At 37.5% G+C, this 18,685-nt stretch overlaps 1 protein-coding gene across 1 annotated transcript in view; it reads left to right on the top strand.

The window, feature by feature from the left end:
- VEGFD (vascular endothelial growth factor D) overlaps positions 1-14,950 on the top strand; it is a 29,094-nt gene extending 14,144 nt beyond the window's left edge. Inside the window, exons 3-7 of the mRNA XM_006088581.3 lie at positions 1,824-2,014; positions 5,267-5,415; positions 6,625-6,725; positions 13,415-13,610; positions 14,217-14,950. Coding sequence (XP_006088643.1) covers positions 1,824-2,014; positions 5,267-5,415; positions 6,625-6,725; positions 13,415-13,610; positions 14,217-14,343 — 764 coding nt within the window. The 3' untranslated portion in view covers positions 14,344-14,950. The remainder of the gene's footprint in view (positions 1-1,823; positions 2,015-5,266; positions 5,416-6,624; positions 6,726-13,414; positions 13,611-14,216) is intronic.
- The last annotated feature ends 3,735 nt before the right edge of the window (positions 14,951-18,685 follow it).

Below are 18,685 nucleotides of genomic sequence, written 5' to 3' on the forward strand. Positions count from 1 at the left end.
GTGTGAAGAGGATTCTTTGTGTTTTTGTATGACTGTGTGTCTAAATGAGTGGAGATCATTGGAACCATGGTCTAGAACCCACTTTAGCCAGAGGTTTGAAGCTCTAGTCACGTCTTTGTGGTAGATTAGCCTGGACTTTATGAAAGCAAAGAGGTCAGACCTCACCTGAGATCCAAGGCCTTAACCAGATTACCTGTGTAAAGACCTGAGAGGGGCTGGAGATACTCTGTGAAGACTGAGTTAGACAAGCATTACCATAAAACCAAAATTAGGTGATTTTAAAAAGTCAGTGACATTGACAATTCCTAAGGAGGAAACCATAAAAAGTGTAAAAATATTTTTAACAACTCTAAAATATTTCATTATATGGGGGGTCATCTGAAATTTTGACTAAGTTAGAAGCAGTAAATAATCAAAATAATCAAATGGGTGTAGTACATCACTTATAATTTGTTATCAACTCTCCCTCATGGATTTCAGGGTAATCTTGGAGGCAGAACAGACACACTGGCGGTATGAAGAATAGTAGAGTTATGCAGCCTTTACTCAGTGACATTGGTCATAGTTCCACACAATTTTGATTAAAATCTTACTGCTCCAACTCTCAAAACTTAGTTTTATAAAAAAGCAAATGGAAAACAGTATGTAAGTAGAATTTTAAACAGTAATATCTTCATAATTTAATCACTTGTTTTTTCTAGGATTCATGATTAATGGTAGTGAGATACCCATATTAACACCTAATTGCATAATTTATCTCTCATATTTATAGACTTCAGGCTCTTTATATAAATATTCAAAATCATAAATTTAAAAAAGTTTCTTAGGATAAAAGATTTTATTAATCAAAAAAGAGTCTAGGCAAACTGTCTAGTGTATGTAATGTTTCTCAGCTGGCCAAACATCTTGTATTTTGTGACTTTCAGTGATTGAAGAAGCAACATATGAGCAAAATTGCGATTAAGAGGGGGAAAATATGGAAACATGTTTTAAGGGAATAATTTATAGACTACAGTCAGATCTCCAACAATAATATTATGTTTGTGTTCCTTAAGCAGATGTTCCTCTGTCTCTTCTAGTGGAAACATGTTCACATATATGGGAATTTAGAATATTCTGGGGAGAGACCAATACAAATTTTTGAAGATGGGATAAAAATGGAGAAGAATTTATCTATTGCTGCATAACACTTAACCAAAAACTTAGCTGCTTAAAACAACATTTTTTTAAATCTCACAGTTTCTGTGAGTCATAAATGCACACATAGCCTAGATGGGTGTCCCTCCTGGGCCTCTCCAAAGGATGCAGTCAAGGTGTCAGCGTGGGCCACAGGTAGCATCTCGAGGTTCAACTGGGGCAGGATGTGTTTTCAAGTTCACTTAGTGGTTGTTGGCAAGACTTAGTCAAGCAACCAACAAAAAATGTATTCCTTAATGGTGCTAAAACCTGTGCACTCTTGGCTTCAATAGAAGAAATGCTATTCAGCTGTGTCATATAAATTGCTTAATAAATAACACGTTATGTCTTTACACACTTCCATTTACTTCTTAATTGACCAGCTTCTCCAGATGTACCAATGTGGTTATATACAGGATATGGTGTTCTTCACCAAAGAAAAAGAAAATTATATTCTAGAAAGGTATTGTGTAAGTGTGAAGGAACAGATTTTGACTCTAATTTTGCTGTAAACAATCTTTGGTTAAAGGACCAACAAAAAATAACTAGTAAAATAAGCGCTACGACTATGCCCAGCATGACCCTGGCTCACATTGGCATGTCAGGACCGGTTCTTCTGCTGGCCCCAATAAGCTTCCTCTCTGCAGTTATAGATGAGGAATGGCGAAGAACCCAGTGCAGCCCTAGAGAGACGTGTGTGGAGGTCGCCAGTGAGCTGGGGAGGAGCACCAACAGGTTCTTCAAACCTCCCTGTGTGAACGTTTTCCGGTGTGGCGGCTGCTGCAATGAAGAGAGCGTCATCTGCATGAACACCAGCACCTCGTATGTTTCCAAACAGGTATGAGGACGCCAGCTAGCATGTCCTCTGCCAAGTCCCAATGATGACAGTGTTGACAGCTGCAACTGAGCTTTTTGCCAAACACTGTGCTAAATGCTTCGTGTGTGTTGTCTCATTTAATCCATGAAACAAGCTAAAGGGGTATCTTTTTATCCTTCTTTATAGATGAGAAAACTTAGGCTCAGAGAAGTAACTTATGGCAGAGCTGGGCTTCAAATCTAGGTCTGTGAGAATCCAGAGCCTGAATTTTTATCAGTCATTGCCTCTCTGATGCTATAATCATATGGAAGTTACTAGAATAGACATTAAAAGGAATGAAGACAGCTGCACTGCCTTGTTGATTAGTTAGGTTCTGTGTTGTTCAAATGGAGTGACTGAGAAGAGTTTAAGGGCAGTGGTTCTCAACCTTGGGTGCACATTAGAATCACCTGGGAATCTTTTTAAAATCCTGATTTCTGGGCCTCATCCTCCGGAAATTCTGTTTCTTTGTTACTAATGTTGTGGCCCCACCCCATAACAAAGAAACAGAATTTCTGGAGGATGAGGTCCAGAAATCAGGATTTTGAAAAGATTCCCAGGTGATTCTAATGTGCAGCCAAGGTTGAGAACCACTGGGTTAGGGGAAAAGAGGAAGGGCTGGTGCAGTACCCAGAGCTAGCAAAAGGGGACCTTTTATATTTTTTTTAATTTATTTTTTTGTTGTTGTTTTTTCTTTTTTTAAATTTCTTTATTGATTAAGGTATTACATATGTGTCCTTATCCCCCATTACCCGCCCCCCCCCATTCATTGAAGAGTAGTTATGGGACCAGAGAGAAAATGAGGAAGAGGGCTGCAGGACTGGCTGGAGGAATGGAGGCCACGGTCAACCCTTAGCCTGGCAAAGAGTGGGGGGTAGGGGGTATGGGTAGGTAAGAAGACCTATAGATGTCATCCATAGATGTCAGTGTCCTGGGACACAGAGCCCAGTGGGGAAGGAAAGAGAGAGAGGATGCCATCTCTGGAGAGGCAAATGGAAAATATCTAGCACAAAAGACATTTGAAAACAATTCTGCAGTCTCCATGAAAGAAATAATTCTTCCCTTTCCATCTCATAAAATCCTTTTTGCTCAGCAGATAAGTTTTTCTTTTTATTGCTACCATATTGTTGCAAAATATAATTGTTGCATAGGAAAGAAGTAATAACAAATTTAGGAAAACATATTAAAAAGCTGTAAGTCAAACTACATTCCTTTTGGCGCTATTTTGCAAATTCCTTGTGCATGTTCATATATTCATTTAATTATCACATTTGCCTATATAGCCTTTATTCTGTATGCATATGTATATAGTAGCACAATAAAATTACATATGCGCCAAATATATCCATGTTAGGTCATTATCTTAATTAGATATAAAGAATGGAATGTTGATTTGTTTGGCAATAGGTTCTTATCCTTAATTTTGTTCCTCCTACCCCCTAAAATACCCCTTAAACTGTAGAGTTTAATTTTCCAAATCCTTTTAGAGAATCTCATAACTTGTAAATTCCGACCTCTACTATTTGACAATCAGGTCAAAAAATAACAAGCATGGCTAGGCACCAACTGTCAGAAAAAACAAAGCTTGCATTAATGTAAAAGGCTTTAGTTCATGACCACGCTGTATTCCCTAGAGCAGAGCTGAAAAATTTCGCAAGAAGATGAAATTTATGCAAAGTAAACACTCTAAAAACACTCTCTTACTTAGACTCATGGAATTCCATTACATATTGAAAGGTCAGAATAAACACAACGTTAATGGATTGTTTTCACTTAATAGATAGTTGAGTACTTTATTTTGACTGCTGTACTCAACAAATGATTGGTTTTACAGAATGTACTTAACTGTAAGTGTACAGCAGTTTTTATTTCCAATTATGCATATCTGAACATTTTAATTGTGTTTTTTTAACTACCTCTCATCCCAAAGTTATGGACTATTTCATGAAATACCTCTTAGAAACAAAGTGAACAAATGAATTCTCTATGTAGAAAAGACTACATCCACTGGTGATTGAATGGACAGAGCATTAAAATCAAGTTCAAATTCATCCGTATATCATAGAACCACTCTAAAAACAAAGTAATTGACACTTCTCTAAATTCTACTTCCCAAGATACCACCTTGCTTCTTCTGGTCACAGCAATTTCATTCCAAAAAGTAATAAAGTATATTCTTAACAGTATCACCTCTGCCTCTAGAATAGACTGCCTGGGTTCAAATGTCCACTCTTCTAATCAATAGTTATATGGCCTTAGGCAAGTTGTTTAACTTCTCTGTACATATATTTCTTCACCTGTAGAGGGTTGGGGAGGGTAATAAAAACCCACCCTATATCGTTGTAATAAGGAATAAATGAATTAATATAAAAGTGCTTACAACAGGGCTGGCATATAGAAACATAGAACGAATGACATTCATGTTACCTATAATTTAGTGGTTGGGCATGATGATTGTGTATCAGTCAGTTATTGTTGTGTGATGCTGCATAATAAACATCCTAAAACTCAGGGGCTTTAAACAACAAAGACTTATTCTCACTCATGTATCTGAGATCTAGTTAGTTTAGAGGAGGCTCCATAGGGCTTGACTCCAAGCTACAGGTTGAATCCAGGTCTGTTCCCTATGTCTTTCATCCCTTGGAACAGCAAGCCTGTCAGATCATTCTCTTCTCATGGCTACAAGCCCTACAAAGTATGCACAGTTCAAGTTTGCAGTTGTGTCATGTCTGCTACCATCCTGTTGACTAAAACAAGTCACATGGCCAAGTCCAAAGTCAAAGAACAGGAAACTATATTCCTTCAATGGAGACAGTATGAGAAGTGATAAGTAAATTGTTTTTGAACAATAATCTCTTCATCATGGTCTCAAAGAAACTTCATAGGAAAAAGAAAAAAGAAACTTCATAGGTATAATTTCATTTAATCTTTACTATTTACACTCAAATTTAAAGCAGGAGCATGGAGTAACAGTACCATTTTACAAGGGCACCAGTGGCACAAAAATTAGGAGATTTAATCAAGCTTAAATACATGGTAAAATTGGATAAGGCCCCAGTCAGCTGACTCCCAGCCCAGCAGTCTTCCCACTATGTTAGCCTTTATCCTTACTAGTTCTGTTCTTGATGAAAAAACTTTGCTAAAGTCACTACCATAAAGGACAAAGGCAAAAACGCAAACTGTAGAAATGTTCTTTTAAATATATGTGTATTATGGTTATTTTCTCTACTCTAGCTCTTTGAAATATCAGTGCCTTTGACATCAGTGCCCGAATTAGTGCCTGTTAAAGTTGCCAACCATACAGGTTGTAAGTGCTTGTCAACAGCTCCCAGCCATCCATACCCCATTATCAGAAGATCCATTGAGGTCACAGAAGAAAATGGGTAAGCATTTCTTATATTTGATTAGTACTTGTTCTTGCCTTTGCCTAAGCTGTGTGTGTAGAATACTTCATTAATTATAGAGTCATCACTTTCTTTCCAAGTTCTTCATTTTTTAGCTTCTAACTCAGATCTACTGGTAATAACTGTTTGGCAAATACGTTTTTTATCAGGTGTTAGATGTATATTGCAGTAGGACCAAACAACTCAGTGCTTATGAACTTAGCGTGTCTGCTATGGACACCTTTGTTCTTCATATGCACAGTCTAATTGCAGTTGTAAAACTTCCTTCCAGCCTCAACTTTGGCACATGTTCCCTCATTCCAAAAAAACCACAAACATTAAATAAAACTCATTCTAGGCTGTTTATACATTTCAGTCCCAAAATTAGGGGTGGGAAAAAGGTTCCTGAAGTCATTGGCGAGTGCCAAAATTATCTGCATCTGAGTTTGGAGATTTTCTAACCCTTCCTCTTGAGATTACCAAATGAAAATTTCTTATTTCAAATGAAAATTACTTAAAATTCAATTGACTTTGAAATTTTTCTAAGAGTATTTTGTGATTCTTTATGACACAAATTATAACACCCTGAAGTGTTCAGGAATCAAAGAGAAGAATCATTGATTTGGGAAAAAAATTGAGAAACAAATGAAGGTCAAATTATAAACACTGAATAAAAATATAAACTAAGTTGGATACTTAGATCTTGCAAAGGTAAATCAGTAAACACATGTGTGAGTGGCAAGTGAAGGAGTGAGCTGGTGGTTATGTTACTTAACAGTGAGCTAAGAAGACATCGCTACCTCCCTTAAGCAGAAAAGAAAGCTCATCTATAAGGAACATTTATCCTTAAGATGTTCCTGCTGTTCTGACCAATGTTCTTTATTTTAAAGAAGATAGTGCTTAGGAGCTATGTTAGAACAATATTTACTTTTGGTAAATAGGCTCTGTTGACAGGTAATTTGCATCATTTTAACACAAATCTTCTTAAAGAGTATAACTTCCCAAAATTACAGTTTCATTTCCAAAGGTTTCTAAGTAGAATATTTGTAATTACAGAATTACTAATTATATGCAGTTCATAAATATGAATTAAGCTCTTTAAAATCTTAACTATTCTCTCTCAGAAATGTATGCAACGTTTTAAAAAAATGTTTCAAAGGTACGATCGCCCTTGAAAGCTTTTAAATCCGGTTTATTTCTTTTTCCTAGTTGTTCCCATCCCAAGAAACTCTGTCCTATTGACATGCTATGGGATAGCAGCAAATGTAAATGTGTTTTACAGGAGGAGAATCCACTTGCTGGCATGGAAGGTAATGAGAGCAGTATGAAATAATAATAGTAATAATAAAAATAACAACAATAGCAACTAACATGTATTGAGTGCTTAATATGACCAGGCAATGTTGTAAGGCTTTTATACGTATTAACTCATTATGTCCTCACAATAATCCTATAAAGTACTATTATTATCCTCTTTTTTACAATCACAAAGTGTACATACTACAATGTCTAGTGATTTTCTCAAGGTCACACAAGCTAAAAGTGATAGAAGCAGTCAGATTCCACAGCTCTCTGTGCTTTAATTATATAGAAAACCCACTAATGCATTATCTGCTTTTTAATATTAAAGAAAAGTCCAAAGCAATTAGAGCATCCCAATACATTTAATTTGAAAGGGGATGGTAACCTTTAATGAAGGCCACTTCAGAACTAAACAGTTAACCACATTTTACTAATTTATTTATATAAAATCTCACCAGAAGATAAAGTAATTTTGGATTTCTTGGTTTCTTTTAACTGTGTCATGTGAAAACATGACAGTAATTTGAAAAAAAGGGGGATAAGAGGAAACTTTTTCTGAAACGAAATCAAATTAAAAGCAAAACACAGCTATTAGACTAAGGGGAATTGGGAACCAAGTGAGATAAGCAACCATCACTGCTCATAACTCATAATGCTATGATTTTTGGTGATGAGCATTTGGCTAAAAATGAATGCATTTTTGGTCATTTACCAGAGAACTTGATATGATTCCACTGGAAAAAAAATTGTAAGGAATCATGCAATTTTGAACTTTGCTTGTTTTAAACCACGATTTGCAAGCAACAAGTAAGGATTCAACTCTAAGGAATCAGTCCTTAGAACCCATAAGTAATAACTGACTTCCTATATTTCTGTCTGTCAGCATGAAAGTTTAATCCAGATTTTAAGGGAAACTTAACAGTCATGTAGTTTAAATGCCCATGAAGATCTTGAATGTTATCTACGTCCTTCCCACCAAATGCTCATCCATCCTCTGCTAGACATACATCAGTCATGGGGAAATTCACCACCTACCGAGGCAGCATATTTACTCTGACCATACTCTTACTGCTAGTAAACTATATTGAACCTAAATCTCTCACTCCAGAGCACTACTGTCAATGGAATTACAGTGAGAGTCACATATGTAAATTGCATTTTATAGTACTCACATTAAAAAGGTCAAAATAAACAGGTGAAATGAATTTTCATATATCTTATTTAATCCAACATATCAAAAATTATGTGGTTTTAACATGCAATCAATACAAAATTTTTTAATGATTTGTCCTCATTTTTGTGTGCTAAGTCTTTGAAATATACTGTGTACTTTATACATACAGCACATCTGTATTTGGAGTTGCCATTTTATGCTCAATATGGTCTGTAGCTACCATGTTGGATAGACCAGCTCTAGAGTATCAACTCATTATTTCAGGGTTACCCTATAGAGCAGCGGTTCTCAACCTGTGGGTCGCGACCACTTTGGGGGTCGAACGGCCCTTTCACAGGTGTCGCCTAAGACCATCAGAAAACACATATATAATTATATTGTTTTTGTGATTAATCACTATGCTTTAATTATGTTCAATTTGTAACAATGAAAATACATCCTGCATATCAGATATTTACATTACGATTCATAACAATAGCAAAATTACAGTTATGAAGTAGGAACGAAAATAATTTTTTGATTGGGTCACCACAACATGAGGAACTGTATTAAAGGGTTACGGCATTAGGAAGGTTGAGAACCACTGCTATAGAGTCATGTAAAACGAGTATAATTCTTTCTCCATGTGACTCATTTATACAGTGTTAGAAAGTTATTGTGGGAGGCAATATACATAGAACTTATAGGCTATTCTAGTAAAGGTTTTCCTGGTCCACAGCTTCTGAGAGAGATTTGTACTCAGGAGATTTGCATGCACGTACCATGCATTAAAGTGTGAGAGGGAATCAGGACTGGGCAGAGAGAGAAGTTGAACTGTGTTGCAGTTGCTAAGAGGTGTCAGCCAATCCTATGGGGAGCTGAAGCTGGGATGGCCCTTGGGAGGATGCCCCCCAAATTCCATCAGTTTATTGGTAAAAATGATAAATGGAACAAGGCTGGGTCCTATGAACTTGTCATTCATTGTATGTGGGCTACCTCGGGGAGGGGATGTAAACTTAGGTAACATGGCCTCTTTCTGCTGAAGGTAATTCCTGGGGAGGGACGCAGCTGGTGCACATGGGTGCTGAGGGTAGGCAGAGTAGTGGGGAAAGAGAGAAGTGCTCTGAGCATGGGGAAAATGAGTGCTCAGGACTGGAGGTGAGAGAGCATAGCATGTTGGAGTGCTGGAAGAAGTTGCATGGTGGTGATATAATAGGAGAAGGCTGGGTAGAAGTGAGAAAGAAAGCTGAGAGCTTCATAGGGCACACTATGAACCTTGTCCCAGAGCTTAGATGTGATACTAGGGGCAAAGGGAAATCACTCAACTGGTTCAAGCAGGAAACTGACAGCAACAATTAGAATTTTAGCAAAATTAACCCAGTGACAGAGTAGAAGAGGATGGGTTGTCCTGGGACCGGAAAGGAGGCAGGGTAGCTTTTGAGAAGTTGTAGCAATGATGGAAGTGAGAGGCACGGGATAACTTGGATCATGATCACTTCTAATTTTCATGTCCTATAATTCAATTAATGTGGGTCAAGTTCCTGGTCACTTTTCCAATAGTCTTATCTACTTGATGGAATATACTGAGCTTATTGTTCACTAAACACCATTTGCACACTTGTGGCAGTCAACTGCCTTTTGTGCAATGACCTCGTCACTGAATGAGCACATTTGAATTAGTGAATCTAAGTCCAATTGAATTATTAAAAAAATATATTTTATTAATTTTTTTACAGAGAGGAAGGGAGAGGGATAGAGAGTTAGAAACATCGATGAGAGAGAAACATTGATCAGCTGCCTTCTGCACACCCCCCACTGGGGATATGCCCACAACCAAGGTACATGCCCTTGACCGGAATCGAACCTGGGACCTTTCAGTCCGCAGGCCGACGCTCTATCCACTGAGCCAAACCGGTTAGGGCTCCAATTGAATTTTATCTGGTTAGATTCAGGTCATTGCTCTAACCTGTTTTAAAAAATACCAAAAAATAAAAAATGAAAAATTGGGTAGTCCTGATTTTGTATTTTATATTCCTCAAGATAGCCACAACTTTAAGAATTTACTTGGAAAAAATCCATCAGTTTATTGATAAAAATGATAAATGGAACATGGTTGGGAACAGAATACATTAGTATCACATCATCAACCTCCCTAGGATTAAAATCAATATATAACACTACAAAGCCATTATAATCAAAACAACCTGGCACTGGCACAAAAACAAGCATATATATCAGTGGAACGGAACAGAGACCCCAGAAATCAACCCACACCTTCATGGTCAATTAATATTTGACAAAGGAAGGCAAGATTATACAATGGAGTAAAAACAGTCCCTTCAATAAATCGTGTTGGGAAAATTGGACAGGTACATGCAAAAAAAATGAAACTAGATCACCACCTTACACCATACACAATAAACTCAAAATGGATAGAACACTTAAATGTAAGTGGTGAAGCCATAAAAATCCTAGAAAAAAACATAGGCAGTAAAATCACAGACATTTCTCATAGCAACATTTGTGCCAAAATATCTCCTAGGGCAGAAGAAGCAAGGAAAAAATAAATGAGGTTACATCAAACTAAAAAGTTTCTGTACAGCAAAAGAAACCATCAACAAAATGAAATGGAAGCCCACTGTGTGGGAGAACATATTTGCCAATGATACATCTGATAAGGGGTTAATTTCCAAAATATATAAAGAAGTTATAAAACTCAAGACCAGGAAGACAAACAATCTAATTAAAAGTGGACAAAGGACAACCGAAGGACTTGTATGCATGCATATAAACATAACCAATGGACACAAGACACTGGTGGGTAGGAGAGGCTGGGGGAAGGTCAAGGGGGAAAAAAGGAGACATATGAAATACTCTTTGTAATACTTTAAGCAATAAAACAAACTTGAAAGAGGACATGCAGATGGCCAATAGATATATGAAAACATACTCAAAGTCACTTATCATCAGAGAGATGAAAATTAAAATGACAATGAGGTACCACCTCACACCTGTCAGAATGTCTGCCATCAATAAATCACCAAACAACAAGTGCTGGTGAGGATGTGGAGAAAAAGGAACACTAGTACACTGCTGGTGGGAATGCAGACTGGTGAAGCCACTGTGGAAAACAGTGTGGAGTTTCCTCAAAAAAAAAAACTAAAAATAGAACCACCATTTGACCTAGTTATCTCACTTCTGACAATATATCCTAAGAATACCGAAACACCAATCAGAAAGTATATATGTACCCCTATGTTCCTAGCAACGTTATTTACAATAGCTAAGATCTGGAAATAGCCCAAGTGCCCATCAGTGGATGAGTGGATTAAAAAACAGTGGTACATCTACACAATGGAATACTACACTGCTGTAATAAAGAAGGAACTCTTACCCTTTGAGATAACATGGATGGACCTGGGGATTATTATGCTAAGTGAAATAAGCCAGTTAGAGAAAGACAAATACCATATATATTTATGAATGACTTCAGGGTATCACCTTTAGCTGGTTGCTGTTTCATTCAGTTCTCCTACATCCAGTCTCTGTTACTGAGGCCTGCCTCTGCCAACTATCTTGCTGAAGTTCAGCAAACACCTAATGGGCTCTGTTTCCCTACACCATGGGTCTAAGAATGGAGTTAGTCCTGCCAGAAGTGTTCTGAATGAGTCTCTACTGCCACCTTGTGATCCATGCAAATCTGTAAGCACTTCTTAACTATCCTTTAACAAGCTATTCTCATCTTGCCCCAAAGTGACTTTTGCCTCTCTAGAACATGGCTTACAAAGCTCATCTTTTTCCTCTTCAAAGATCATTAATTACGGAGCAGTTAAAACTATGAGATTGGATGACACAAGATTGCCATTATTAATGGTCAGATAGTGGCAATAATATATGGTGTAACCCAATGTTTTGGAATGCTGGATGAGATTTTCCAGTCTCCATACATCAGCTGGATTCAGGATCCTTTTATTACACCAAATAAACTCAACAAATATTTATCAAGTGCCTATTTTATGCCAGAACAATGAGACTTGGTTCCTATAACCTTTAGGATTCTTTTAATTAATGGAAGAAACAGAGAAATAAACAGACAAATATAAGAAGTCTTAAAAAAGGACAGGATGGAAATATGCACATAGCAAGGGCACTTGGCTAAACTTGCAGAATTTGAGAAAGATATTGGGGGAAAGAATTACTAACAAAGGGAAGTACGAGCCCAAAGGCATCAGTCTGAGACACCTTGGCATATCAGGAGAACGAAAAGTACTATAACTATAATTGGTATGGGTGGAACCTAGGTGGGGGGGGAAAGAGAGAGAGAGAGAGAGAGAGAGAGAGAGAGAGAGAGAGAGAGAGAGAGAGAGGAGAGAGAGAGAGAGAGAGAGAGAGAGAGAGAGAGAGAGAGAGAGAGAATGAATGAGAATGAATATGAGTATGGTTCATGTCAGTTCATGGAGTGTCTTGTATGTCCTGGTAGGAGAATTGGCTTTTATTTCGAAAGAGAGGGGAACCTTTTAAGGTACTTAAATCAGTAGTGATTAGATTTGCATTTGATAACCTTATGAAGAGTGAATTGAAAGGGTAAAACTGTGCTGGCAAATGAGTGACAGCCATCTACACAAAAAATACAAGGTAGTGGCTGAATTGAGGCAGTGGTAGTCGTGATGGAAAAGAACGAACAAATTCAGGGAGACAGAACTCAGAAGTGGGTGGACATGGTGATTAGGTTCAATATAGCAGATGAGTCAAGAGTAATGGCACCATTACTTAAATCAGGCAAACTGGAGAGAAGCAGATTTGAGTAAGAAAGTAAACATGTACTTGCTCTGAAACCTTCAATAATGCTAAGGTGATATAGTCAAGTTCTTTCAAAGTTTCTCTTTCAGTTTTTGCAATGAATTTCAACTTGATGATTAGAATTGGACATGGAGCAATTGTACACTTTCTAGAAATGTCTGTCAGCTAATTGTATAAAAAACTTTGTAGACCCTCCTCTCTCAGCTGAACATATCTCTCAGAAGATCTCTATGGAATCCAAGTTCATCATCACTATTTCATTTTTATATCAATATTGTGATCTGTGGTGAGGAAATACATCACTGTTTCTATCCACAATCTGGAAGGGCTGAAGTGTATTTCTACAGTTCCAATACTTCTGTTCCTCTCTCCTTTTAATCTTCACCTAAAAACTGGGGATGACTAGACTCATAATCCTTACACATCCTATATTTTATTATTCATACTTGATTGTAAAAGTTTGCATTTTTAACAATTCACCAACCTAAAAATCTCTAAAAAATATCAACAAGAATATTCAGTTTATAACATTTTTATCACAAACTGAAGAGAACATATGAATTCTGTATTTGGATTGTGAAATTAGAGATGAATCTCCTTCATTGTGCAAAGACTAGGGGGAAATCTACAGGAAAGGAGATTTCGTGAATTCAAGTGATTTGAGAATGATGTAAAGAATACACTTTGGGAATTATGCTACCCATGCTACAGCTATTCGACCAACACTTCTCTATTTCCGTGTAGACCCCTCTCACCTTCAGGAACTGACCCTCTGTGGGCCGCACATGAAGTTTGATGAAGACCGTTGTGAGTGCGTGTGTAAAACAACCTGTCCCGCAGATCTCATCCAGCACCCAGAAAACTGCAGTTGCATTGAGTGCAGAGAGAGTCTGGAGAGCTGCTGCCGGAAGCACAAGGTATTTCACCCAGATACCTGCAGGTGAATGGCTTTTTCACTTTCGCCTTAACTTGACTCATCACCATTTAATGTAAATGCCATTTTGATTCAGTGGGATTCCTTATTAAGCCATTTTTTTTTCAGTGCCCAAGCCCCTTTTTGATAGTAAAACAGAGGTTTGGCAACTAAGAATAAGCAAGAGATTACAGAGTGATGATTAATTGAGAAATCAAGAAAATCCTGCTTGCTATTATTGGCTTATGGATCTTAAGCAAAAACTAGAATGATGAGATGTAAACAATTATTTGTGGGGGATAGTGGGGCGTTTCAGGTCAGTAGACTCTTTGGTTCAGTCTCTCTCAATATATGAACATATACGTTTATTTGGTTGTTTTTTCTTTGAGAAAGAGGATATTACTGGATTTATGTAGCAAGAAATTTATTGATGACTAGAACAGTTAAAGGTTACTGAGTGCACTTTAGTAGATTTGGATTCCATGTGGGATAACTATTCAGGATTTTATATTGACATTTTAAATACATATCTGGAAAATTTACTTTAAAAACTTAAATCAGAACAGAGTTATTTCTTTGAATATAGTCCTGGATTCTGAATTCTCACGTGTATTTATTTATTTTTCACAACAGCTGTGAGGAAGGATGCCCCTTTCACACCAGAATGTGTACAAATGCTAAACCAGCCTGTGCAAAGCATTGCCGCTTTCCAAAGGAGAAAAGGCCTACCCCTGAGCTCCACAGTCAAGAAAATCCTTGATTCAGCTTTGTTCCCAAGTTCCTCCTCCCTCATTTTAAACAGCATGCCGCTTTGCCAAGTTGCTGTCACTGTTTTTCTTTTTTTCCAGGGGTTGGAAAAAATTCATTTCACATAGTACCGGGGGAATCCAAACCAACCTTCCATTAAACAGCAGTTGAGGATTCCCCGGTTCCTTGATAGATATCTTCTCTGCACACCAAGAAGTGGAGAAGAGGGAGCCTGTGTAACCCTTTCTGTTTGGTGAAAGAAAAAGGTTTGATCATCATGGAATGATAAGTGCTTTGTCACTGATTACTCACAGCAGAGGAGGCAATTTGAATAGTCTCTGAGTCCTTTGCTAATTGCAACTCTCCTGTGAATTATTCTGATTCTTCCTTATGCAGATTTGATTCATATGATCAGCACTGATTTTCTGATTACTGTCCAGCTTGTAGTTTTGAGTTTACCAAACTCCTGTCTGTTGTTTCATATTTAAGTGTATTTAAAGAAAATAAACACCATTATTCAAGCCATTGAATTTTGTGTGTTATTTAATATGCTTCCACTCCAAATTTTATGCTAAAGAAAATAATGTTGTGAAGAGAGAAAAGAATTTAGAAGTGGGGCTTGTGGGGAGAGACATAGCACAACAAAACTTCACACCAGTTTTGGAAAACCTAAGGAGTAGCTATTACAAGGTTTAAGATGCTAAACAATGTTAAATAAATGTGACCCCCCAAATCAGCTGGAAACCAATCTTTTCCTTGAGATTCAATTTAACTTGACTTGACCCTCATCCCAGGGCACAGGGGAGCCTACTGGCTCCCTGGACATCTTTGGATCTGCCCCCAAACCTACTCAAACCATGTTTTGGTTAGTGGCTCTATCTTCCTAATTGCCATTTAGGTGGAGCTATTATCAGGAATTCTGGGCTAGAACAAAACTATTTGCAATTTGGCTTTGCACTAAAACCCCTCCCTGTTGCCTCCTCAACCCTCAATAACCACCAAGAGATTTGCACTTGGATTCTGAGGCTGGATCTGACCTGGGGTGGGGCTGGTCCTCAGGGTGGAGGTGGGGTAATTGGCCTATTGCCTTATTAGAATTCACTGGTTATTGTACAGAAATACTTATCATTTTGGTATGTGGGCTGATAAGTCTCAATTACCAAGAGCTTAAAGCAATTACAATAAATGCCAGTGATGTATGATATCCCTAATTATCTAAGCCACAATGCCAGAGAGTTAGTAATATGACAGCTCAGATTATAAATCTGTGACTAAGGCAGTGTGGTGGGAGGTTGTTTAGAGATGCAAACAGATTGGAGAGCATAACGATCAAGTTGGATGATATTAAAATGCTGTTTGAGATACTTGATAAAGGAGATGGCACAAATAATCCATTTTAAGGCTTTTAAGGGAAGCGATAGATTGGTGAAAATTGTAAGCTTAATAGATTTGGTCAATAAGAGCTAGACTTTGTCTAATTTACTCATAATCCTCAGTGTGAGAACAATGTATTGCATATAGTAGATGCCTAATAAATAATTATTTAACACATAATGAAGTATTGCATTGATTTTGTGATCAGGGAATGGGAACTCATCTGCCATTGGAATGCCCAAGGTGAACTCTCATTCTCCAAGGACTCTCTACATTTGGCTTTCCATGTGTCTTGTGAGAGCTTCTGCACAGCATAGCCATTGGTTTTCAGTTGGAAAGGTTCCAATAGGACATGCCCCAGTACATAAGCACTTAGAAAGTTTCTGCTGTGTTTCATTTACAGATATCCCACTGGCTAAGCAAGTTGAGTGGCCAAGCCCAGAGTCAGTGTGGGAGGGGCTTAGACAAGGGTGCAGATATTGGAAAGTGGTTCATTGAAGGCCACCAATGTAAATCTCCCACAAAGGCCACACATGGAGCTGTTAGTCTATTATTCTACAAGAGCTGAACCTTGGTTCATGTGTTCTTGCTTTCATATACAGAGTCCAGGACCTACATGGCTTTGGTCTGATTACCATTTTGCATTTTGGTTCTGTTTCTCATACATGGAAGTGTTTATGTTATTTTTAAAAAAACTGCTATAACATTTTAATTTTATCACTTATATCTCTTATTTTTCCATTTAAAGCAGAATGATGAGCGAGGAATCTCAAAATGTTAATTGAAAACGTCATATTGGCCTGAAGTCTGGCTCAACCTCAAGTCCATTTTCCTAATGCCACACTTCTCCTGTCTGAACCCTTCCCTCTCCCTTCCCCTGTATAATTATACAGTACTGTCCACTGGACAGTCAGCACCTGTCTCTGTACCTTGATCATGTTGTTCTTGGGATGGTCTTGCTCCCAAAAGATGCATAAGCACCCTTTACTTCTATTAGCTAAATGCTGGCAGCTAGAAATACTCTTTCTCTCTGAACTCCCAGTGATTATTTTTGTGTTTCTCTACTGGCATGTATCACTTACTACCTTTCATCATATTTACATTTGCCTTAACTTCGTCTTGGTTCCTTGGGGGTAAAGCTCATGCCAGGTTTTTCTTGCCTTGTGACTTAGACATAGATAGCAGGCTCTCACTACAACTGTGTTGCCTTCCCATTTCAACATTATCCAACATAACTAATTTACATATGTATTTACAAAGAGCTGAATTTCAAGGGAAGGTGAACTGAACTCCATGTTTATTTTACTTTCTCCATTTATAGGTCATTTTATATTATAACTGCTACTGATTACCTTTATATTTTATGAAGTATAATCAGAATACGCTGCATGTAAGTATTTTAGTCTATTTTTAGTGGTTTCTAAGAAAATTCTCTAAAGGCATACCTTGATACCATACATCCAGGCAGAACACTATACTGTAATTAGAATTATCCCCAGATTTATAACTTAATTTTGCTGCTACAACTGTCTTTTCACTTTAGAAAATAGAGACCTTTGCTTAAGGTCTAACTGATTATAAATGGAGTCTTGTACCCACGGGAGATTGTGACCCATGTGCAGAATCATAATTTATTTGCCTTTTAATGCTCAGCACCTAGGTTAGAGATTGAAGCATGATGAATGTTCAATATTTTCAGACTTTGTTGAAATCTATAGCCTTTGTTGGAAAAGTCTGAAGTTTTCTCGACCCCCTCCCCCACAGAGACTCAGCAACAGTGTACCTTTATGAATATCTATTTATAAAGGTCAGCCTATTCTACAGTATTTAAACACAAAGAACCTTTCAAGAAAAGTGAATTTCTTTATGCTACTGGTAAAAGTTATATAGAAAGAAAAAAAGGTTTTAAAACATAGGGACTACGTTTAATAATCCTTGTATTCCCCACAAAATCTTTTACAGAGTAAGCACTCAGTAAATGTTTGATGATAAAGATAAAAAATATTTGTTCTGATTTGAGAAAAACATCACAACTCTTTTGAAGAAGCACTGGCATTAAGATCTTAGCAGATTCATGGTACAATTTCTAAACTGTATTGTGATCAGAACTATGGCCGTGGCAAACCAGGGGCTCAATAAATGAGGCTTAACCCTCATTTATACCATTCAGGATGTCTGCCCACACCCTTTGTCTTCACCTATTGCAAAAAATGAAAAGGAGACCAAAGCATTGCTGTATACCATCTGGTAGTATTAGTGTTATCTGTGAAGCCAACTTCAGGTTATTAAGCTTGAATAAATATCCTTGAGTCTTCATCACTTTTATGCTCTGATGCGTCAATAACACAGAGCAGAGAATCCACTCCTACCTGTGCCTTACTCATTAAGTTTAACTCATTAATACACTTCAAATCCTACAGCCAAAATGCTCTTTGAATTATATAACTGCACTGTCATTTTTATGAGGTACACTCTACAAAATATTTTCAATACATTTTATTGGTTATATAATATGTCAGGGACTGTGCTGGCATTGGATAAAGAAATTCATTAATACAACTAAAACTTATTTCCTGTCTGTTACCAGGAACAGACCCTGCCTCAGCTTACTATCTGGCTGGGAAGGCAGACATTTAATAAGCAAATACAGTTGTCAGCTTTTGGAAAGAAGTCCATGTGAGTTTCCAAGAAGACACAAGTTTTCAAGAATTAGGTTGAGGAGGAAGGGGGATTACAGCCAGACAAACAATTTGAATATCACCTGATAAATGCTGTATCAGCAAGTGGCCAAAGTACTATCAACATACAAAAGAGGGAGAATTTACTTCTCTCTGAAGGTTTGGGGAGAGCATCTGAAAGGAGCTGACATTTTCAGGGAGGAATAGGTTTTCTACTGACTTAGAAGGGGTGTTAGTGATGGTTTCAAGGAAGGCATTCATTCTCAAAAGTATGCAGGGCAGGGCTGGGGAACTTCAAGTAGG

This window comes from Myotis lucifugus, unplaced genomic scaffold, assembly GCF_000147115.1.
Source record: "Myotis lucifugus unplaced genomic scaffold, Myoluc2.0 scaffold_49, whole genome shotgun sequence".
Lineage (NCBI taxonomy): Eukaryota > Metazoa > Chordata > Mammalia > Chiroptera > Vespertilionidae > Myotis > Myotis lucifugus.